The sequence below is a fragment of the Petaurus breviceps genome, unplaced genomic scaffold, assembly GCF_028583685.1.
Source record: "Petaurus breviceps papuanus isolate PSGF00001 unplaced genomic scaffold, PetGlider_PUasm1.0 84, whole genome shotgun sequence".
In the NCBI taxonomy this organism is placed as follows: Eukaryota; Metazoa; Chordata; class Mammalia; order Diprotodontia; family Petauridae; genus Petaurus; species Petaurus breviceps.
In genome coordinates, this window is record NW_027186645.1 from 2,725,940 (window position 1) to 2,749,652 (window position 23,713).

Below are 23,713 nucleotides of genomic sequence, written 5' to 3' on the forward strand. Positions count from 1 at the left end.
ATCTTATACAACACTTTGATTTTATAGTTTATCAAAATGAGACACAGAGAGAGGTGTGTGTGTTCCCTACTCTGAAAATTGACAGCCATTTAAAAAATGTTAATGATATCTTTTCTAAATAAATTTTTAGTAATATCTTCTATTTCTTACATCATCAAGAGTTTTTCCAAATATGCCTCCCCATATAACAAATAGTATTTTTTTTTTTAAGCAATCGGGGTTAAGTAACTTGCTCAAGGTTACACGGCCAATTATTTCTGGGTGTGGTGCTAAGTATCTGAGCCCAGATTTGATCCCAGGTCATCCCGACACTGGGGACGGTGCTCTTACTTGCTGAGCCACCTGGCCACACCTAAGCAATTGGGGTTAAGTAACTTGCTCAAGGTTACACCGCCAGGTGTTTCTGGGTGGGTGCTAAGTGTTGGAGCCCGGATTCAATCCCCAGGTCATCCCGACACTGGAGCCGGTGCTCTTACTCACTGTGTTACCTGGCCACCCCAAATAGTATTTTTTTAAAGAGAGAAAAAAATCAGCACAATTGACAAACACATTGAAAGAAAATCCTAAATAAAACATGTGCAATTTTGGAGTTAGAGGGTATCTTCTCATATCCCTTCAGTCATGTCCTACTTAATTAAACATTATAATTTTTTTTTAATTTTTACATTTACTTTTGGTTTTTTGGTGTTTGGTCATTCTTTCCAGTTATATTATTGTAATAGCTACATGTTAGTTTCTTGGTTCTGCCTATTTCTCTGCATCATATATCTGTCTGTATGTCTTTTTTTCATACACATCATTTCTTATATCACAGTAATATTCCATTACATTAGTTTACCACAATTTGTTTGGCCTATTGTTTGGCAACAACTCCGTAGTTGATAGGCCATCTATTTTGTTTCCAATTCTTTGCTCTCACAAAAAGTGCTGGGATAATTATTTTGGTGTGTGTGGAGACTTTTTTCTGATGAACCTTTCTGGTTCAAAGGGTATGGACATTTTAGTTACTTTATTTGCATAATTCTTAATTGCTTTCCAAAATGGTTGTAGTATCTCGCAATTCCATCAACAGTATATTAATGTGTGCCAATCATTCCACTCCTCCAACATTGGCTATTACTGTTTTTTGGTCATCTTTGCCAGTTTGCAAAGTGTGAGGTGAAGCCTCAGATTTATTTTGATTTACATTTCTTTTATTTTTCGTGATTTTGAGTGTTCTTTCGTGTGATTGTGAATACTTTATAATTCTTTTCTTGAGAACTATTTTTTTCTTTCTTTTGACCACTTATCTATTGGGGCATGGCCATTAGTCTTATCTATACTTATTAATTATTTATATACCTTGGATACCAAACTCTTATCAGAGAAATTTGATACAAAGATTTTTTTTCCCCAATTCAACTATTTCCCTTTTTATCATAGGTATAATAATATATCTGTATAAAAATTTTACAGTTTCAAGTACTTCAAGTTTTCTATTTTATCTCTTGCAATTTCTTCTTTCTTCACTTGGTTAAGAATATATTTCCTATCTATAACTGAGAGGTGGATTTGTTTCTCTTCTAATATTTTTCTAGTATGGTTTTAAGACCACATATCCACTATTGTGGAATATGATAGAAAGTGTTGGTCTAAACCTAATTTCTGTCAGACCACTTTTTAGTTTTCCCAGCAGTTTTTAATCACATTAAGAGATTTTTTTCCTAGATAATTTATGTTTTCCACTTTATTCAACTCTGGGTAATTGAGTTATATTGTTTCTGATTCTTTCTCCTCTAGTCTGTTCCATTAATCTCTCCATTTTTTTTTTAACCAATGCCAGATGGTTTTGATGACTGCTGCTCTGCTTTGTAATACAATTTGAAGTCAAGAATGCTATTCCCGGGGCGGCTAGGTGGCGCAGTGGATAAAGCGCCAGCCCCGAAGTCATGAGGACCCAAGTTCGGTTCTGGTCTCAGACACTTAACACTCACACAAAAATAAACTAGCCGTGCAACCTTGGGCAAGTTACTTAACCCCATTTGCCTTCCAAAAGGCAAAAAAAAAAAAAAAAGAATGCTATTCCCCCTTCACTGATACTTTCTTTCATAATTTCCTCTGATAGACTAGACCATTTCTTTTTCCAAATTTCATTATTATTTTATCAAGTTCTATAAAATATCACCTTAATAATTTGATTAGTATAGCATTAAAGCTGTATTTTTATTGTATTGGCACAACCCAGCCTTGAGTACTGACTATTCTTCTAGCTATTTAGATTGTTGTTTATTTCTTTAAGGAGCACTTTTTAAATGAATCTATACAGGTCTTTTGTATACTTTGGTAGGTAGATCCCCAGATATTTTATGCATGTTGCAGTTATTTGGAATGGGTTTTCACTTTCTGTTATTGCCTTCTTGTGTTTGGTTATTATCATATAGAAACGTTGATTTTTTAGAATTTATTGTGTAGCCTGCAGCTTTGCTGATTCCCTAAGGGTTCTCCTTCCATTTTTGTGGTTCCTTTGCAACTAGATCCATTTCCTTTTCTGAGATTGGGTTATTTAAAATCTCTGACTAGTCTTCTGATAGTTTGGTATTTCTTATTTTTTAAAGTTTTCTCTATTTTTTTGTGTGTGTTTTTAGTTTTGTTAGCTATATAACTGCATAATATGTTGTGGTTATTTTTATTTCATCTAGTTTTGCTGAGATTTCACCTTGCTTTTTTGCTATTTTATTGATTTAATTTCCTGCTCTTTTCAGATTAGCTAAGAGTATATCAGTTTTATTGTTCTTTTCAAAGACCCAACTTTTAGTGGGGGGGCAGAGTCCTTTTCTGTCCTGGAGATACAAAGACAACCAACTAAATAATCCCTGCTGTCTAGGAGTTTATCATCTATGTTGTAATTAAATTTTGAGATCCTACAGGAAATTCCCCATAACTCCAGTAAGTCTTGTCTAATACCATCGTCTAACACTATCAGTTATTGAGAATACATAAAATCACAGGTGAGCTGATTTCAAGCTGGAAGAGAACTTGGAGGATATCTAGTCTAGCTCCCTTTGTTAATAGTTGAGGGAAGGGGAGCGGAGCCAAGATGGCGGAGTAGAAGCACAACCTTCCCGCAGCTCCAGCTTCCACCCTCCCCAATCCACATAAAAAGGAGACTCTAAACAAACTTTGGAGCTGCAGGACCCACAAAATGACCCAGAGAAGCTAAAGGACAAAGTGAGAGGTCAGTACAGTCTGGACTTTGGGACCAGTAAGTGGGAGTGCGTCTGAGACGCCAGCACAGCCAGCCAGCGGCCTGCAGAGTGTAAGGGAACCAAGCACCAGTCTGAGGGGTAATTGCTCTTGCTTTAACCTGCTTGGATCTGGATTGCAGTCAAGGGTGGAGGTTCTGGTGTGTGTGTCCAGCTTGCCAGAGCGTGTGGAGACCTCAGAGGGCACCCTCCCGCAGCTAAGAAAACCCCAGCGTTTGGGACGAAAGCTCCCCTGTCTGGTGGCAGAGTCCTACTGTGGCAAAAAGCCCAAAAGTCAAGTAATTGAGTGGCAAAATGAGCAGGCAAAGGAAACAAAGCAGACAGAAGATTCCAACAATACACTCCTATTTTGGGGACAAAAGGGAACGAAGCATGGAACAGGAGGAAAACAAGTGAAGTCAGAACTCCTGCACCAAAAGCTTCAAAGGAAAATACAAGCTGGTTACAGGTCATAGAGGACCTTAAGAAAGATTTTGAAAACCAAATAAGAGAAATAGAGGGAAAATTGGGAAGAGAAATGAGAACAATGCAAGAAAATTATAAAATGAGAGTCAACAGCCTGTAGTGGCAAGCACCCCAAGCGTCCTCAGGGTTTGCCGCCAGTACAGGTTCTTGGATCTGCTTTGATAAAGGAAAGCAACTCAAAATGGGTTAACAAGCTTACTTTAATCAGTCAGACATATATCGTTTACCTTGTTCAGGGGAAAAAGGTCAGCACCCCAAACCTCAAAGTATACAGGCAGAATTATCAAGACAGAAACAGATCAAGTAGACAGATTTCCAAACTGTCCGACCATTACATCCATACCCAGTCAACATCTGGGTTTCCACATCTGGGTTTTTCAAAGCCGGGGGTCTCTCAACAATGGCTTCCCAGAATTCAGATCAAATCACAGAACACTTCTCAAAGTGAGTCCCAAAACAAAGCTACACATCAGGGCTTATATAGCCTTCTCCTGGCTCAGAGAATGTAACAACCTTTTGGACGCACTGGCCAATCAAAAAGTATCTACTGAAAAACAAGCCTCCCACCCCAGCTCCACTAAAGGCTAGTGCACTTTAGCCTAGAGGCAGGGAAGATCTTCCAAATTTTCATTCCCATTACACAGCCTGACTGAGGAAAATAATACCTTAAAAAACAGACTGACTCAAATGGCAAAGGAGGCCCAAAAAGGCAATGAGGAGAAGAATGCCTTAAAAAGCCAAATTTGCCAGATGGAAAAAGAATCTCAAAAATTTAATGAGGAGAATCATTGCTTCAGAATTAGATTGGAGCAAATGGAAGCTAATGACTTTATGAGAAATCAAGATGCTGTTAAACAGATCCAAACAAATGAAAGAATAGAAGGCAATGTGAAATATCTCATGGGAAAAACCACTGACCTGGAAAATAGATCCAGGAGAGATAATTTAAAAATTATTGGACTGCCTAAAAGCCATGACCAAAGTAAGAACCTAGAAATCATCCTCCAGGAAGTTGTCAAAGAAAACTGCCCTGATGTTTTAGTACCAGATGGCAAAATAGAGGTTGAAAAAGATCCCAAAAATAAAACTCCTAGGAATATTATAGCCAGGTTCCAGAATTCCCAGATTAAGGAGAGAATATTACAAGCAGCCAGGAAGAAACAATTTGAATATTGTGGAAACACAATCAGGATGACCCAGGATCTGGCAGCTTCTACACTGAGGGATCGAAGGGCTTGGAATATGATATTCCGGAGGGCAAAGGAGCTGGGATTAAAACCAAGAATCACCTACCCAGCAAAACTGAGTATCATGTTTCAGGGGAAAATATGGTCATTCAGTGGAATAGAGGACTTTCAAGCATTCTTGCTGAAAAAACCAGTTGAATAGAAAATTTGACATTCATATACAAGAAGCAAGAGAAGCATGAGAAGGTAAACAGGGAAAAGGAATCATAAGGAACCTATCAAAGTTGAATTATTAACATTCCTACATGGAAAAACAATAATTGTAACTTATGAAACTTTTCTCAGTAGTTGAAGGGATTAGAAATATTTATATTTATCTTTATATAAGGGTATATGGGCATATGAATACATACGTGAATTGTGTATATATGTTTACAGGTATACATAGATAGAGGGCACAGGACCACTTTAACAGGAAGGAATGATACTTAAAAGGTGAAATTAAGAGGTGAGAGTAATATAATGAGAGGAGATGGGGAGAGACAGATTGGGGTAAACTATCTCATATAGAAGAGGCAAGGGAAAATGGTTACAATGGAGGGGAAGAATAGGAAGGCAAAAGGGAATGGGTCAGCCTTAATCCCATTGAATTTGGCTTGAGGAGGGAAATACACACTAAATAGGGTATCTCACCCTCCAGGAGAATAGCGGGGGAAGGGGATGAGAGGGGGGATGATAGAAGAGAGGGTAGGCTGAGGGGGAGGGAAGTTGGAAGCACTCACTTTTGAAAATAGACGGGATCAAAGTAGAGAATAGAACAAGTGGGAAGTGGGATAGGAGGGAGGGAAATATAGTCAGTGTTTTACAATATATCTACTGTGTTATTGTTTTGCATTAGCCACACATGTACAACCTATACTGAACTGCGTATCTTCCCAGTAAGGGTGGGTGACAAGGAAGGAAGGGAATGAATCTGGAATTGAAAGTTTTAAAGTCAAATATTCAAATATATGTGTATATATGTATATATATATGTGTGTGTGTGTGTATATGTTTATTTATATATATATATACTATTATTAATACCATATTTCATGTAATTGGGAAATAAGATATACAGGCACTGAGGCATAGAGATCCACTGGAAAAATAGAAAGGGCTATGGGAGAAAATATGGGAGAGAGCAGATTGGAGGAGGGAATATCCTGTGGGACTGCTATTTTGGGGCAGTGGGTAGGGGAAAAACAGGGAGAAAATTTGTAACTCAAAATCTGGCAGAAACGAATGATGTAAATCAGAAGTTAATAAAGCATTAAAAAAAAAAAATAGTTGAGAGAACCTAGTCCCAGAGTGGTGAAGAGACTCCAATTCCAGCTTTCTCCTGCCTTATACTGTTTCATTGAGATTCAGATGAATAAGTAACACAAAAATTAAATACAGAAATGTTCATAACATATTTTTAAAAGGTTTAGCTAGATCCCAGTTTGTGCAACCAGTGAATCTCTTAAAATGGTTACTTGTAATTGAATTTACAGTATTCAGAGTTATGATTATGTCAAATATGGTCATAGAAAATTCTCAAAAATAAAATAGTTTAGTCCTGGCTTAATATTTATCCCTACTGGACAGCAGTTAGTGTTCCAAAGTTAACTTGTTACTTTATAAATATGTTAAAGACTCACTGTAAATATTATCTTCCATTTCTTGGCAGAACTTGGTTATTTGTCTTTAGTATATAATTATAATGAGATGAGCCAAACCTGCTCACTATGCAAACAACATCTTCCACATTAGTTAGGTACTTGGAAATAACATGAATATTGTTATTCTTACTTGGATATCATTTTTTTCTGTAATTATAGGATTAATTCATCTGGCCTAGAAGGGCTGATGTGCCTACCAAGTATCATTTTCTCAATTTAATAACTAGTTGGATCCAGTTGATCTTATACAATATCTCTCAATCCCTACAAAGCAAATCCCTAGCAAGTCGTACCATCCCCTTCTTCATAGATGGAAATTGAGATGAAAAGAAATTCAAGAATTCATCCCAGACCTTCTTATCTAATAACTTTATTTTTCCACACAATACTGATTCTAAAATAGTATGGCTAATTCAAATTAAAAACAAACAGCTTCCACTGTCAAATAACAGGCCTGTATAATACTTTATTCTCACAGAAGGTCGTTTCAGAAGGCAAATAGAAGGAATCTGGGGGGGAAATATTTTGATTCTTTATTCACAAAGCAAGGGTGAGAGAAAAGACTGGAAAATACTCCAAGAGGCCCTTAGACAATAATCACCTCCCCTAATTGAGAAGTCAATAAAATAGTAATCATTAGGTTTGTTTGTATCTCCTGAAATTAAAGCAAAATGAGAAACACCAGTTCATATTCCCTGCTGGAGAAATTACAGACGAAAAGCATTTTGCTTAAGTGTTTTTGTACTGCCCCATGCCAGGAGTGACCAAAAAAAGCCAAATAATATCAACCAACATCCCTTGAGTTTCTGTTTTATGCGAGGTAACTGTGCATATCTCAGGAAGTTCTTGGACATTGTACTACTACTGATAGTAATAATAGTAATAGGCCTTAAGTTGTTTGGGGCCCAAGACCACTAGAACATAAGACCTTATGGACTATTTTCTACACCTACTCCCATATGCCGTTATGTAATAGTAATGGCATTTAAAGATTCCCCTGTATTGGCTTGGTATTTGGTTTGATTATATTAAAACCCAGAGCTTGTTAATCCCACTTGTGGGATGGACTTGTTGACATGAAAAGAGAGGGCTGAACTGGGAGGAGCTGGTGACGTAAATTTAGAGAGACACAAGAGAGAGGCAGAAGAACTTTTTGGAAGCAGCACCCTTTTGGAGGCAGAGAGAGACTGAGAGGATTTCTGAGGGCCACTTTGAATTGCCCAGGACTTTTGAGAGCTGCCACCCAGAGCTGCCAAGGACTGAGGAGACATGGCTGTTATGCTGGTACTTTGTCTGTTTTAATGTTGTTTTGCCAGATTTGTCCATTGGTGAAAGACAGTGCTGTTGTTGCAGAAGTCTGGGAACCTTTCTGTTGGTTCAGAGCTCTTGAGACTGTTCTGCAGACAAGAGAGTGGATACTGTCCACTGGTGAAGGACAGTGCTGTTGTTGTAGAATTCTTGGAACCTTGGTGTTGGTTCCGAAGCCCTGAAGAAGGATTTTCTTGTTGTATGTTTACAGAAATCCTGGAAGAAGGTTTTGCTAATGTTTTCAGGGGTCCTAGGACTGTTCTGCAGACAGAGGATGAATTAATGAAGAGACTGGCAATGTATCTTGTGGCCTTGCTAAGCTTTGTCTCCCCAGGAACAAAGATTGCTGAGAACTTGCCTCTGTCAAGATGAAGAAAAGACCTCCATTTGGGTATTAAGTGCTGTGCTTAAACTTGTTGTAACTCTGGGGTAGATTCAATTGTGATCCAGGGGTAGGGAACTTTTGACCTTTTTGTGTTCTATGATTGAACAAATGAATGTACTTTACTTATGATTGGAAATTAATCTCCATTTGAGAAGAAGGGCTTTGTGATAGAATAAATGAAGGTACAGCCTAAGGGTGGAGTAGTATTTAGAACAGAGACTTTGTAATTGATTAAATGAATGTAATGTCCTGGGGTGGGGTAGTACTTGATTAAATCAGGTAGTACTTAGAGATTATTGAATCACACTTGGTAAATGCTGTATTTTGAATGATGTCATATTTTGATTCCCTCTGTTCTTAATTTGTCACTGAATAAAATGGAGAGCACCTATGCTGGTATTTTGAACCTTGGGAAGTTGCCTTTGCTTGGTATTACATTACACCTTATAAAAGAGGAGAAAGAATGAAAATCTGACCAGTTATGAGAAGATAGATAAGTGAGTCATATATTTGAAGTTTAAATATGGAAATCTAGTGTATAAGAGACTCCAGTAATCCAGTGATTCCAAGTCCTCTCTTAAATTCGGTGCATAGGTTTAACCTAACATGCTGGGGACCTTCCTCAAGTTCTCACATTTTTTTTTTCAAAATGTATTTCCATTACCATGGAAAAAATATAGAATTTGACATCAGAAGATCTAGTTTTAGATGTTGACTGTGCTGCTTCAGTTCAGCCAACATTAAATGCTTATTACGTGCAAGATATTGCATTAGGTATTAGGACTGCAAAGACAAAAAATGAATTAGTTGCTACCCTAAAGGAGCTTATATTCTACTGTTATAATACAACTTGTACAAAGATAAGTAAATACAAAATAGATGAATACAACATCAACAAAAAGGCCTCTTAAAATGTCATTTGAGGAAGCCTTGAAGAAATCTAGGAATTCCACAAGGCAGAGATGAGGAAGAAGGGGGTGGCTAAGTGGTACAGTGAATATTACACTGGCTCTGCAGTCAGGAGGACCTGAGTTCAAATCCAACCTCAGATACTTAACACAAAACTAGCTCTGTGACCTTGGGCAAGTCACTTAACCCCAATTGCCCTACCTTCCCCCCTCCAAAAAGCAAAAAAAAAGAGAGAGATGAGGAAGAAGAGCATTAGATGCTTTAGAGAAGGGCTTTGCTAAGGTAGAGAGACCTCAGTTCAAATCAGGGATGTGCTGGTTTAGTGTTTAATAACTGACTCTCTGGATGGGTGGGGAATGTAACATACTTTTAAATTTAATATGCATTATTAGCATTTCCTCTATCACTCAAATCTGGGCAACCAACAACAATAAATCAAGCCCGGATTTGTAGCATTTGCCAGTTTCCAAGGTATAAATGCACACATTGAAATTTTAACAGCTTTCCTAAACAGATTTGAGCTGGTTCTAGCATACTCTTGGTTCAAATCCTGACTCATTACCTATTAGCTATACCACCTTAACCAAGTTAACATTTCTGAGTCTCAGGGTCCTCATCTATAAAACAGTATGGTTGGACTAGATGTCTTCTAAGGTTCCTCTAAATCTGTGAGACTTTGACTGAAAGATTTTTCAAAAGGCAAGTCAAATCTAGGAAGGATGGAAGATTTTCAAATCAAAAAAAACTTCTTCCTAGCTTACTATTGCTACTTCTTAGGTAGCAGCTAAATCCCAGGCCTCTTTCTCCAGTGATTTCCATGCCTCTCGTCTATGCTCTTCCCAAAATTATATGGTCTTAAATGAGCTTGAAATATCATAACAGACCCATATAATCCCCTATTCACAAAGAGTGGTCCAGAAGGGGATGGGAACATCTTCAGAAAACAAATATTTGATTTTTACAAAGTAAGAGTTGGTCAAACAAACAATAAAACCTAACAAATGCTGTAAGAGTCTCTCAAACAGTAGTAATCTCCCCTGATTGGAGGAAATTACTGATTTGTCATGAGAAAGCATTGAGGGGGATGCGTGATTTTTATTAAATATATTGCTATGGCAGGCCAGCCAGGTGACACAGTGGATGGAGTGCTAGGCCTGAAGTCAGGAAGACTCATTTTCCTAAGTTCAAAATTTACTAGCCGTGTGACCCTAGGAAAGTCATGAAACCCTGTTTGCCTCTGTTTGCATATCTATAAAATGAGCGGGAGAAGGAAATAGCAAACCACTCCAATCTCTTTGTCAAGAAAATCCAAAATGGAGTCACGAAGAATAGGATAGGACTGAGCAACAACAAAAACGTTACGGCAGCTAGGTGATACCATGGTACCTAGAGAACTGGGCCTGGAGTCTCATACATACTGTGTGACCCTGAGCAAGTCACTTAACCTCTGTTTCCCGAAGTTTCCACAATTATACAATAAAGATACTAATAGTACCTACCTCTAGGGTTGTTGTGAGGAACAAATAAAAAATGTAAGGTGTTTAACACAGTACCCAGCACATAATAGATGTTTAATAAATGTTAATTCCTTTCCCCTTCCCTTCTTCATGCCAGTGGCCAGTTTTAAATATAAAACATTATTACCCAAAGAGACCAACCCAAGGACCATCTGGAAACCAGGAACATCACCATTGGTCCTTAGCATACATTTCACACATGTTGGAACTTTATAAGCAAAACATTGTTGTCATCTACTCCACATGAGATGTGAGAGGCAGAGATTCAGTTACCATGGCATGATTAGGGGGAGGGAGGTCATGCTGTTGACTTTTTTCAATAACCAGGAAGCCCAACCAACAAAATACCCATGAATGGAGGAACACTTTATCTCTGGGGTTTTCCCATAAATTCTGCTTACTTCTCTTCTCCAGGGAGTGGAGTAAGAACAGGGCTCAAACCTCAAGGGCTGAAAAACAGAAAAAGAGAATGAAAGTGTCTAACCCTGAGGGACTTTGTGCTTGAGATTTACAGAATTGTAGTTTTTCCAAGTATGACCCTCTACCTTGTTTGGAAATGAGGACAAAGGTGAAGGAAGGGTGGGAAGAACAGTAACCTTGGGCAAGTCACTTCCTTCTGGGTTTGAGGACACTTGATGGCTGCTGCAGCCCCTCCCAGCTGGGCATTCTGTGATGTCAGGCCCACCTCAGTATGCTGTTCATTGTTTGAGACCTCAGAATGCTGACTACTCATTAATATTCCTCATGTTTTTTTTCCCATAGGATCTTAGATTTAGAACTGGAAGGGATGGCAGAGATGATCAAGTCCAAGTCCAACTCCTGCATCTTACAAACATGGAAGCTTGGGCCATTCAGTAAATGGCAGAGCTGGACTTTCTGAACTTGGGCACTCTAATGCCAGCTCTTAGCGCTGGTGCATTGGGGCATTTTGTCTCCCAGTTCACTTTTTAATTGAGCCAGCTTCCTATGACTAGGGAGTGTTCAAGTCTTTGGGGGTTATAGGACATAAGAGAGCTTCTGTGCCTTGGATTTTGAATGCACCTCTTTAAATACCTCCTAATGGCAAGGCACTAAACTAAAATGCTGAAGATACTAAGATTTCAAAATCTGCAGATGATGCTGTACTTGTTCTCAGAGGGTTTGTAATCTAGTAGTAATTCCAAACCGTGGGGCATTATTTCATTAGGTCTTGGATGTCAGATGTAAGGGAAGAACTCAGCACAAATTCAAAGAATTGTTAAGACATATGTGTATAGAACTAAGATGATCAGTAGCTTGTTTGTATATAGTCTTTAGGGCAACTAGGTGGCACAGTGTTCTAGAGTTCCAGAGCCTATAGTCAGGATGACTCATCTTTCTGAGTTCAAATCTGGCCTCAGATACTTACTAGCAGTGTGAACCTGGGCAAGTCACTTAACCCTGTTTGCCTCAGTTTCCTCATCTATAAAATGACCTGGAGAAGGAAATTGCAAACCACTTCAGTGTCTTTGCCAGGAAAACCCAAAATGGGGTCACAAAGAGCTGGACATGACTGAAGAACAAGTAAACCACACACAGGCATTTGCCTGTTGTCTCCCTGGTTCGTTGTGAGTTCCTCTAGGGTAGGGACTATTTTTTAATCTTTCTTTATATCATCAGTGCTTGACACATTTGTTGTTCATCCCTTTCTGACTCTTCGTAACCCTGTAGACCATATCAAGCCAATATATTCTATGGGGTTTTCTTGGCAGAGATACTAGGGGAATTTCCTGTTTATTTCTCCAGTGGATTAAGACAAACGGGTTGTGTAACTTGTCCAGAGTCACACAGCTAGTGAATGTCTGAGATCAGATTTGAACTTGGATCTTCCTGACTCCAGGTCCACAATTGTATCCACTGAGCCATCTAGCTGCCTTGATTGGTACAAAGTAGGCCCTTAATATAAAATGCTAATTTATTGACTGACTTAGTAATTAATATTTATTGCTTTTGATGATATAAGGTGACTGTTTAGTATACAAAGTGGACCTATAACCCTATTTCATCATATAAGAACAGCTTTCCTATGAGTTCTGTCTGTGCCCTCCCTTAAAACATAAATGCAGACAGTGCAATATATGCAAGAGTTATATATGCCACTATATTAACATTTGGAATTTCTGAGTACATAATCTATAAAGTATTTCTTACAAGTATTTCATAAGGGAAATGATTTGAACATGAGCTTTTTTATTTTTCCACACCCACCTTGTTCCCATTCTCTTCCTCCATATGATTTGCATATTAAACAACTTCTGCCCTACAGTGTTGACTCGAAGTTTCTTCATACAGTTCTTGATTTTTGTCCAGGTCCATTGCTTCCAACTTATTTCTGTTGATCTTCAATAAACACAAGCTAAAATGTACTTAGCTTCCTTGCAGTTAAGCCTCAAAGTACCATGTTGTCGACCCTTTATTAGACATTGGTATGTAATAGATGCCAAGCAACATGAAGTAGCCACTAGAGAACTAGCTCTTGAGTGACAAAAACCTGGGTTTGGGCCCTCCCTCTGACACCTACTGTCAGGGGAACCATGAGCAAGTCCCTTAACTTAATGTCGTACTCCAGGCCAGAGCTCCTCACGCTTTTTGATCTCAGGACTGCATAATTTATACTCTTACAGATTATCGAGGGCCTCACAGAGCTTTTGTTTATGTGGGTCATATCTATCAATATCATATTAGGAACAAAAATAATTTAATATTATTTTTTTAAAAAGTTTTGCACTAAAGAGACCCTCAGAAGTCCCTGAGCCATACTTTGAAAAACCACTGCCCTTAGGACTATCAATGATGGATAGGTCCCCATACCAATGAAATAACAAGTCTGAAAAACAAACAGAAAGTCTGGTTTTATGGAGATCCAAGTTCTCAATCATTCTGTTCCTTTAACAGTAGTTTTTTTTTTCTTCCTGAGTGATTTCTAAGAGCAAACCCTTCTCATTAATTCTCCTGCATTTTTTTCAGCCCTTTCTAAGGCCCACAGTGAAGTGACCACAATGAAGAAGCAATCTGAGAGTCTTTCAAAGGAATATGACCGCCTTCTGAAAGAGCACACACAGCTTCAGGTACGGCCAAAGTCCATCCATCTGCCATTTACTCTCCCCACATCCAAGAAGAGAGGTTTAAACATTGCCTCCTAGATACTTCAATAACAAGTTAATGAAAAGGCCATCCCTAGGCAGTTTTTCCCAAGTGAATAAATACTACAGACCTCCTGGAACATTCAAAGAGATAGTCAACTTTTTGAATTTCAGCCTGTGGTAAAGTTTAGAAAGGAGATACTGAACCAAAGAGTAGAAGTATTACAAAGGATAGTTACTGTTACAGAAAGTAGTTACTGTTGATAATCTGACTGGAGCTGTTTGCCCCAAAGGGTGAAAAATGATGTTTCAGAATGAGTTTACTCTAAGCACCCCTCTTTCTCTCTAGGAGTTTTAGATTTCTGAGAGCAAAGTTACTATCCAGAGTTTAGAAATTTCTAAGTGTTCTTTAGCCATCCAATTCCTGTGGTTCCTATGACATTTCACAATATAAAATTTCAACAATCTTACTCTCATTTAAGTGTGACAGAGGGACTTCAGCAAGGACCCTTTTTCTCAAATGTGACTTTTTATTTACTTCCTGGACACTAGGTGAGCAACAGACTGAGGAATTGATGCTGTCAGGAGCTAAACCAACAGTCACTCTTCTCAGCTTTTAAGTTTGTGTTTATGTTGAGGAATCTTCTCTCTCTCTTAGGCTTGGGGCCTTCTTTCTTTGCTGGTAGGCCAGCAAGGACTTTCTTTGTTTTATGTTGACATGCTGCTTTCAATACAGTGACCCTGATAGGGGTGGAGGTGGAGGAGATATAAAAACAAAAGCTCTAAAGGAAGGAACAAGTTTATTTACTGTAAATGAATCTCAGTTTTTTTCCTTTTCAGTCCCTTAGGATTCCCCATCTCTTTCCTTTTTTGTTGTTGGCACAAAGAAAATAGGAGAAAATAACCCCTTCAAAATATGTAAAGGAATGTCTCACTGACTGTCTAACTTTGGGTAGTGCAGGTTCACACACCATGTGGAGTTGTGCCAGCATTCAGAGTTCACTTTTAAAGTTCAGTCCAAAATGTAGCCTTTGCTTTAAGGGACTTGTGTTTCATTGGTTCTCAGTACAGATTGGTTGGTTTGATTGGGTCTTGAGGGCCTATATTTATAAAGATATAGAAGTGGAACTTTCTAGTTCAACATTACTTGTTGCCAGACATTTTGAAACATACTTTCATAGCTGAATGATCCATCAGTAAGCATTTATTAAGCACCTACTATATGCCGGTCACTGTGCTAAGCACTGGACCAAAACAAATGTTTGCTATAGTTGGTCCTGAAAAACCCTGACTCCATAGCCTCTTTAGCTGTGAAATAGTAAGGAACAGACTTCTTGACTACCGGAATGATGAAACATTGGGAAGGGAATAAGCATTTGTTAAGCACCTACTATGTGCCAGATGCTATGCTAATAGTTATACAAATATTATCTCAGTTGATCTCCACAACAACCCTGGGAAGTGGATGCTATTGTGATTCTCATTTTACAGTTGAGAAAACTGAAGCAAAGGTTAAATGACTTATCCAGAGTCACACAACCTAGTTAAGTATCTGAGGCTGGATTTGAATCCAAGTCTTCCTGACTCTAGGCCCAGGGTTCAGTCTGTGGATCCACCTAGCTCCCTCTGGAGCCAGCTACTGAAGTAGCCAGGAAGGCAGCAAGTAATCACAAAGCACTTAACATGTGCCAGAGATACAATTACAATGAAAAAGAAATATAGTCTTGCCCTCAATGTGTTTATATTCTAATGAGGAAAGATAATATTCAAAAGAGAGCAGAGAGGCAGAAGCACTGGCCAGGAGGAGAATAAGGCTTAGTTGACCTGGCCCACAGCTAAAATGGAGACACCTCCTCCCACCAGCCCCCTAGGGAATTCAAGCAAGGGAGAAAGGGGGCCACACATGGGAGAGGGATATTCCAGTGTGAGAAGGCCCCATGTGCTGATTTCCAGGACCAGCAACATGGAGTTGTCTCTTATCTTCAGAGATTTAGAAAATAATAGAGAGTTTTCTTTACTGGTGGATATAAGGGGTTGAAATGACTGCTCTTCCTGCTTTATTAAGAATTTACCCTGGGGCAGCTAGGTGGCATAGAGCACCAGCCCTGGACTCAGGAGGACCTGAGTTCAAATCTACTCTCAGACATTTGACACACTAGCTCTGTGGCCTTGGGCAAGTCACTTAACTACAAATGCCTAGCCTTTCCTCCTCCAAAAAAAAAAAAAGAATTTACCCTACCCAGAAATTTGAAAGACCAAAAAAAAAAGCCAGTATCTGTCTCCCCCACCTCAACTTCTTTTCCTGGAAAAATTGTGATTGTGTTTGTAGTAGTGGCAATCTAAAAAAAAACCCTCTTTTTACCTCAAGTTAGTGTAAACTGGATCAAAATAATCAGTGATTAGAATTTAAAAATGAAACCTGAGAGGATACTTTTGTCCTGAAATACTTTTCCAAATAAGACCCCCATGTAATTTAAACTACTGAACTATTGGTAACACTTTTTTTTTTTTTAGAAAAAATACTAATGCAGTCTTTGCTTTTAAATTTCATTTCTTTTTTTCTTAATCTATATTCTCTGTTACCTCCAAAGGGTCAAGAGATATATCCTTTTAAAAAGAAAGAAAAAATTCCCTTTTGATAAGACTCTGTGATTTTTAAGTCTTTGATGTGCCAATTCAGTTGTATTTTCTTTTTTGCAGGAAATTTTAGCAAAAAGTGAGAAGAAAAAAGACCTCTGAAAGAAGATTTGAATGTGGAAAATTGATGCCATCTCTATTGAGGTGGTGAATTGATTTAACAAATTTGGCTTCTTCAGCCTTTAAAATGAAGTGAAATGTTAAGAAACAATGCACTGTTCATCACTAGCCAATCATAGCACTTGAATGCCATATTTGTATCCTGTGTTGCAGTGGCAATGTCAATAATGTATGCTATATTTGGTTGTGTGTCAGATCTACTGTCTAATCTATACTTCAACTCCTGAAAAGGAAAAAAAGAAGCATCTTAAGCACAATCATTACTGATAAATACCACTGGTGTTCTATATGGCTTCCACCATCTGGCTGAGAAGTTAAGTTGTATAGGCCTACACTTGAAAACATTGATGTTTTATCAGTGAAGACAAAAATGCATTTAACTAAATTATTATTACAGTTGTAATTTAGAAATGGTATTTACCATCAGGAAATGTTTTTGACAAGGAAAGTACATATGGGTGATATTCATCAGCCATTATGTTTTATATGCTGGGGTCTGAAAAAATATCTCTAAAAAATGAGGCTGAGGTTATTTTTTTAAATTGATGTCATCGTGGATTGTATTCACACATCAACTCTATTGACAGCTATGTTTTGCTTATTGGGTTTCTGCATGAGCTTAGTTGTTTTTCTTAGGAATTTCAGAGTTATTAAAACATAATTAACAAAAATGTTGGCTTCTCCAAGTTTCTCTGTGGCAAGTTTTACATCTCATTGCTGTTAACTACAGTATCACTGAATCTGCTATTTATGAAAGTCAAATTCTTCAAGGAGAATGTTTATATATAACTTACCCACAACAACTTTGTCGTGGTTTTGCAGTGCCTTTATATAGCTATACCTCAGATAAGTCTGCACTGGCTTTACAGACTATCTGAGAAGGTTTTAAATCCCAAAAGGTAAATATTAAGCACTATTTTTCCTTTAGAATCTTTGTTGAACATATCCTTTAGAAGTGTGTCCTGATTGTTTTATCATATAAATAAAAGACATTTTTAGGTGTGCATTCCCATGTCCTAGCAAGCCTTATCTCAGAAGCCTGCACTATGAAAGAAAAATAAAAAATAAGAACATGAGAAAGAGGGAATAATTATATTTTTATTGCTCCTTTTTGTGTCTTCCATGAAGGTTTATTGTAGATACCAACATCATTTTTTATTTAAAAAATGAAATAAATGAGCAAATGCACTGGCATTTTTTCAGATAAAAATCCAACAGATACTGCTAGGAAATAGAAATGTAGGAGACATTTAACAGAGATGAGTAATGGGACGAGGCCCATATGGACTGACAGTACCACAAATAACAGGGAAAGGAAATACTGAAAAGGGAAAGAACGGAATGAAATGACAACTCGGAGAGCAGGCAAAGAAATATCAGTGTGACATCTACATAAGCAAATATATCATTATCGAGAATTTGGTGTCCTCTCTTACTGGATAAAAATCAGGCCTGGTAGTAGCCAGCCTCTAAAATATATGCGGTAAGAAAATTAAATATTCTTACCCTTTTCTGTTTGTCAGTGTAAATGTATTTCCAATTTTTATGTGAAATTTTAAAATATTTTCATCTTAAAATTATTTCCATTTTATGTATTTGGCTCAGTGAACATTTATTAATGGCAAACTTTATGTGCAAAACACAGTATTAGAAGATTCAAAGATAAATAAGAGATCATCCCTGTTTACAGTCTAGTATAGTCACACCACTTAGATACAGTAATACAGTAAGTTCATAAAAGAAGTACAAAGTGCTATCAGTTTAGAAAAGAGAGAGGTCACTTGAAGTGTGGAAAGGGGTGGGGTAGGATGAGAACTTGGTAAAGGCACCATAAAGCAAGCTTTGTCATAAAAACCTTAATAATTACCAAGAGCCCCATAATCTTTTATGTATTATCAAGCTGATTTTTTTTCAAGGATTTCTCCTCCCCCAAGGAGTCATGTTAAAATGATAAATCTTTGTTTCCATTACTGTCCTTTTCCAGCATTTCAGAACTACATTATCTCCCTAATTTAGTTTAATATCCTACCCTTACTTTATACATGGCATATACTTGGTATGATTTTCACTTTGTAAAATCCCTTGGGAAAAGGTTGTGCTTTTATGTATATATCCTGTCTTTACATGTTATGATTTGTATGTTAGGCATTGTGGGATCATAGGATTTTGAATTTGGTAGGGTCTTAGAGATTCTCTAGTCCAGTCCTCAATTTTATAACTGAGGGAGGCCCAGATTGGTGAAGTAAATTTCCCAAGGCAACACGGCTACTTAGCAAAAGAAGCTTGACTAGAATTCAAATTCTCCTAACAGTCTAGTATTCTTTCCACCACCTCTCTTTCCTAACCAGTCAGCAAGTATTAAGGATGTTCTAGGCACTGCTAGGCACTTGAAGTAAAAGTATGAAGAATGAAACAATCCCTACCACCAAGGAGCTTTTTATTCCATTGTGAAGGAAAGACTTATTGTGTATACTTATTCTGCAGATATTACTGTGCTGTGTGCTGGAAACAGAAAGAGATAGTCCCTCTCTCAAGGAGCTCACATTCTAATAAGCAAGGATTTATATAGCATAAATGGAAAATGAATACAGACAAATAAAATGTAAATACAAAGCAGCTTGAGAATAGGGCATTGGCAGTGAGGAAGACAAGGAAAGTCTTCATGCTGAAAGTCTTGCTTAAGCTGTGTCTTCAAGAAAAAAGGGACTCTTGGGAAGAGCTGAGAAGGGATTGCGTTAGGGGGTTTGGGAGGGGAGTGGCCAATAAAAGGCATGGCAGCAAATCCTGTCATGGGAAGAACAGAAAAGAAGGCTAGTTTGGCTGGTTCATAAAAGTATTGGACAGGGAGTGATGTCCAGGTCCTGTACTTTTGCCATTTGGAGTAGTTAATTAAAACATAAAAACAAAGCTCATGGATCTCTTTCCATTATTCTTTCTCTGGTCTTGTCAAATACAAAACTGCTTGGTTTGATCTTCCACCAATACAATGTTACCATTCTAGTCTTCCTTATCTTTCTCAGCCTTCCTTATTTTGCTGCCTTTGGCAAGGCCAAAGCCACCATAGGGCCTTTGGGCTTTGTCTTTAGACACCCACACTCCTTCCAAATAGCTAGTTATGTTTTATGTGTTCTTTGATGGTTTGAGAGGCCCCATTAACAAACCGCCAACATTAGGAGATCTTTTCCTGAGGGAAAAGAAAAAGCTATGTATGTATTTTCAAGGTAAAAGGCATTACCACCTCCAGTTTTTTACCTTTTACAATCCCTTTCACTTCTCTGCTTCTGCTAAACTGGGGCTACAATTACAAATTCAACTCACCAGTTCTTCATGTGTAACCTTTTTTGGTCTTAACTGTCCATTAGACAGCTAGAAACATATACATCAAGCACCCACACAAGGGTATGGTGCAGATCAGTGGTGATGGGGCTATGCAGTGTCAACTCAATGTTTTCATTGAATGGGACAGTGAAGGGAAAGGAAGAGAATAAGTATTAAGCACCTACTATGTGCCAGGAACTGGTCTAAGTGCTTTACAAGCATTATGATCATTTTTTAAATTATTCCCCTTTGATGTGTTACCAGTTAATGTTGTAAACCACTTGTTGATAGAAATTGTGACATCTGCTGCTTTTGTCGCAGGCACACATGCACAAAAATTCATAAAAGATTAATAGAGTAATTAGGGTAATCCAGTGCCTTTGATAGTTCGTGGCCCATAGTAGGAACATAAATGTTTTTTGTCTATTAGAGGAAGCTTATTTCCTCCATAAATGTTTCTCTTGATCAACCTTTTCTCTAAATGAGTACATAGGATAATTATTTAACCCACTGTAATTGAACCAGAACCTCACTGGGTTTGATTGGTCTCCTTCCAAGATTATTTTTCCTCAGAATCACAAATCTGTTATCAAGGACTTCCAGAAACTAGACCCTGGGTAGTTTGATTTCCTGGTGTGCCACCTGTTCTCAATGACTTCTGGAGCACCCCTTGACTCTGTCAAGTACTTCCTGAAACAATACCACGATTTTTATTGACAGTAATCTGGATTTGGGCTTTCAGTATTAATACCCAAAGTGGCACATTGAATGTTACAATGCCAGCTGCCAACATACAAAGCAAAAAACACTTCCTAATCCCCATATGTGGTATCAGGTTCGGCAAAATCAAACAGTACAAGCAGAAGTTACAAAGGAACATCATGAGTTCATTTTCTATTCATAATAGTTTGGCATAATTGAAACTAATACAATCTAAGACTTTAATTATTTTGAACTTTGTTCTTGCCTTTCTCAACCTGGACGAGCCTGAAAATATATGTCCAATAAATAGCATATTCTCCTGCTCCCCCCCCCAAAAAAAAAGGAACGATTCAAACAATCTGGCACTTCTAAAAATTCACATTTATCCAAAGACAAAGGGGGGAAATTGGCAGCAAGAGTAGCTTTTGTCAGGCCTCTTTGCCAGCTCCAAAAAATTCTGGGACGTTCAGTCTAGCTTTAGTTAACCTTAGAGGTGCTGAAAGAGGGCCAAGTCACTTAGTCACAATCCTTTTATTAAGGGGATTTGTTCTGTAAACTTTGGATTCAGTCAAAGGGTTGCACTTGAGAACCTAGAGGGCCACATGTGGCCTCCAGGCCTCAGGTTCCCCATCCCTGGCTTAGTACATAGAATACTGGGTCTGGAGGCAGGAAGACCTAAGGTCAGATCCAACCTCAAATACTTACTAGTTGTGTGACCTTGGGCAAGTCACTTCTGTTTGCCTCTGTTTTCCTAAACTACAAAATGGAGATAATAATAGCACCTATCATGCAAGATCTCTTTGTAAGGATCAGATGAAATAATATTTGTAAAGTGTTTAGCATGGTTCCTAGTATGTAATAGGTAGGCACTATATAAATACTTATTTCCTTTCCCCCTGGTCCAGTCCCTTCTCAGAGTACCCTATCTTACATGTCTTCTCAATCCCTAAATCATTCTTACATCAGCCTGATATTGGGGAAGTCATCTTGCTTCCATCTTCAGGGCAGGTCGAAAAGAACAGGATTGCAGGATTATATGGGCAAGGATGGGTTTGGGGGCATAACCTACCAATTGAGGAACATTGGAGATTTGGTGAATTGGGTCTCATCCTCCTTCCTTCCCTCTGCTTCTTAAAAAGGGCCAACTATCTCCAGTCCCATTATACTTGCTTTTCTGTGTAATGGGGGTCCCTTTAGTGTGATTACCCTCATTATTTGTGTCTAACATTTTCTAGATAACAATTAAATGTAAACTAATTTAAACTATTCACACTGCTTTTGAATGGCTAAGTAAAAGGCCAAAAGGTGGCATGGTATAGTAAGGTGACACTCTTGGAGTTCAGAACACCTAGCTTGGGGTTCTGCTGCTGAAGCACTGATTATATGACTTGGGGTGGGTAGTTGAACTTCTCAAGTGTGCCAGACAATTCTCTTAGTAGAAAAATCTAAATCACCGTAGAGAGTTTAGACACCCAAGAAATCAGTTCTGGAATCACAGTTCTGGACCACTCTCCCCCCCAAAAAAAAAAGTTAAAGGCAGGGTTGTCAGTCATCTAATGTAACTCAGAAGGCCCAATGCACACGCCACCCTCCCCCGAAAAAAGAGCTCTTTCATGTAGCAGACATTTAAGTTTTTACTGTAGCCAGAGCCTTAATACTAGTTTCTGGAAGGAAATAAAAGTCGAGGTAATATATAGTCCCTTCCCGCCTGAAGCTTACAGTCTAATAGGGAAATGAGATATTGCAGATAGCACAATATCATGCAAGTATGTTAGCGTTGTTTCCCCTCCCCATCCAAAAAAAATAGAAGTTTAAGTGAGGTTTGACAGGGAAAGTTGCTACAGACCAGAAAAGTGAAGGAGGACTTCAAGGAGGAGGTGCCACTTGAAGACTTAAGAGGATGGGAAGGAATGAAATGGGCAAAGGCACAGCCAGGAGAATGTATACAATGTCCAGTTTGCCTTGGGATTAGAGTGCACCCAGAGGAATGGTATATGATGAGAGGCAGAATGATGCCAGCTTGTGGAAAGCATCAAATATCAGGTGAAGGGATTTGATCTTTACTCAATAGGCCACAGAGACCAGAGTAGAATGACCAGATTTCCATTTAGAGGCACTAGAAAACCACTGAAGATTTTTTTTTAACAGAAGAGTAGCATGAACAGAGTGTGCTTAATAGTTGATATAAAAAGTTCTGCTGTGGGAGCTTTAACCTTTAACTTCAAGTCTTGATCCTTCAAAGTACAAATGCTACTGAGAGGGGAATAGTACAGAAAACCTTATCTGGCATTTGTGCTTTAAGGTGAATACACAAGTTTTATATGCAAAAAGTAATCATGATGGTACTGAGTTGGATGGGGAAGGGGCATCACTGAAATGTTGCCTATCTGTACAACCTTGAGTCATTCACTTATCTTCTCTGAGCCTCAGTTTCCTTATCTGTAAAATAAAAGAGTTGAACTAGAAGATGTCATCCTGATGGTCCCTTCCAACTCTAAACCTATGATTTTAATAGAGAGGCATAGAGAAATTGAGGGAGGCTACTTTCCAAGTTTTAGCGAGGGACAAGCCCTGCCAATGAATTCTTTTCCTTAGTGCAGGACAAGATAGGGACTGGACCTGATCTTTCACTGATACAGAGAAAATGTATTTTCCCTAATGAGGAAAGTCCCAGTACCTCATAGGTCAGCACCTTCTCTGCTACCAAGGCTTAGAGAATTATGCAGAGCACTGACAGGGTAATGTCAGTATTTGAACACAAGTTTTCCTTGTTCTAAGGCTGCTTTTCTACTATGCAAAAGTACTCAGATGCACAGAAAAAAATGCAACCCATAGAGTTGAATCCTTTTTTTTCTTTTTGGAGGGCAATTGGGGTTAAGTGACTTGCCCAAGGTCACACAGCTAGTTTTTGTGTTAAGTATCTGAGGTCAGATTTGAACTCAGGTCCTCCTGACTCCAGGGCCAGTGCTCTATTCACTGTGCCACCTAGCCACCCCTAAGAAGTTGAATCTTGATACTGATAGTTAAACACTAAATATTTTTCTAGTAGATACTGAGATACTTTTAATTTGCATGACAAAGTGACTAGTCTGCCTAATACAATATATTGTTCAGTCATT

The 23,713-nt window shown here is 38.3% G+C and overlaps 2 protein-coding genes across 3 annotated transcripts in view; one reads left to right on the plus strand and one right to left on the minus strand.

The window, feature by feature from the left end:
• The window catches only part of BCAP29 (B cell receptor associated protein 29), a 75,326-nt gene extending 58,081 nt beyond the window's left edge, over positions 1-17,245 (plus strand). For both annotated transcript variants that reach the window (XM_069106997.1, XM_069106998.1), the window contains exons 7-8: positions 13,702-13,802; positions 16,518-17,245. In XM_069106997.1, coding sequence (XP_068963098.1) covers positions 13,702-13,802; positions 16,518-16,556 — 140 coding nt within the window. In that variant the 3' untranslated portion in view covers positions 16,557-17,245. The remainder of the gene's footprint in view (positions 1-13,701; positions 13,803-16,517) is intronic.
• Positions 1-23,713, minus strand: part of COG5 (component of oligomeric golgi complex 5) — a 496,196-nt gene that overhangs the window by 450,001 nt on the left and 22,482 nt on the right. The window lies entirely within an intron of this gene.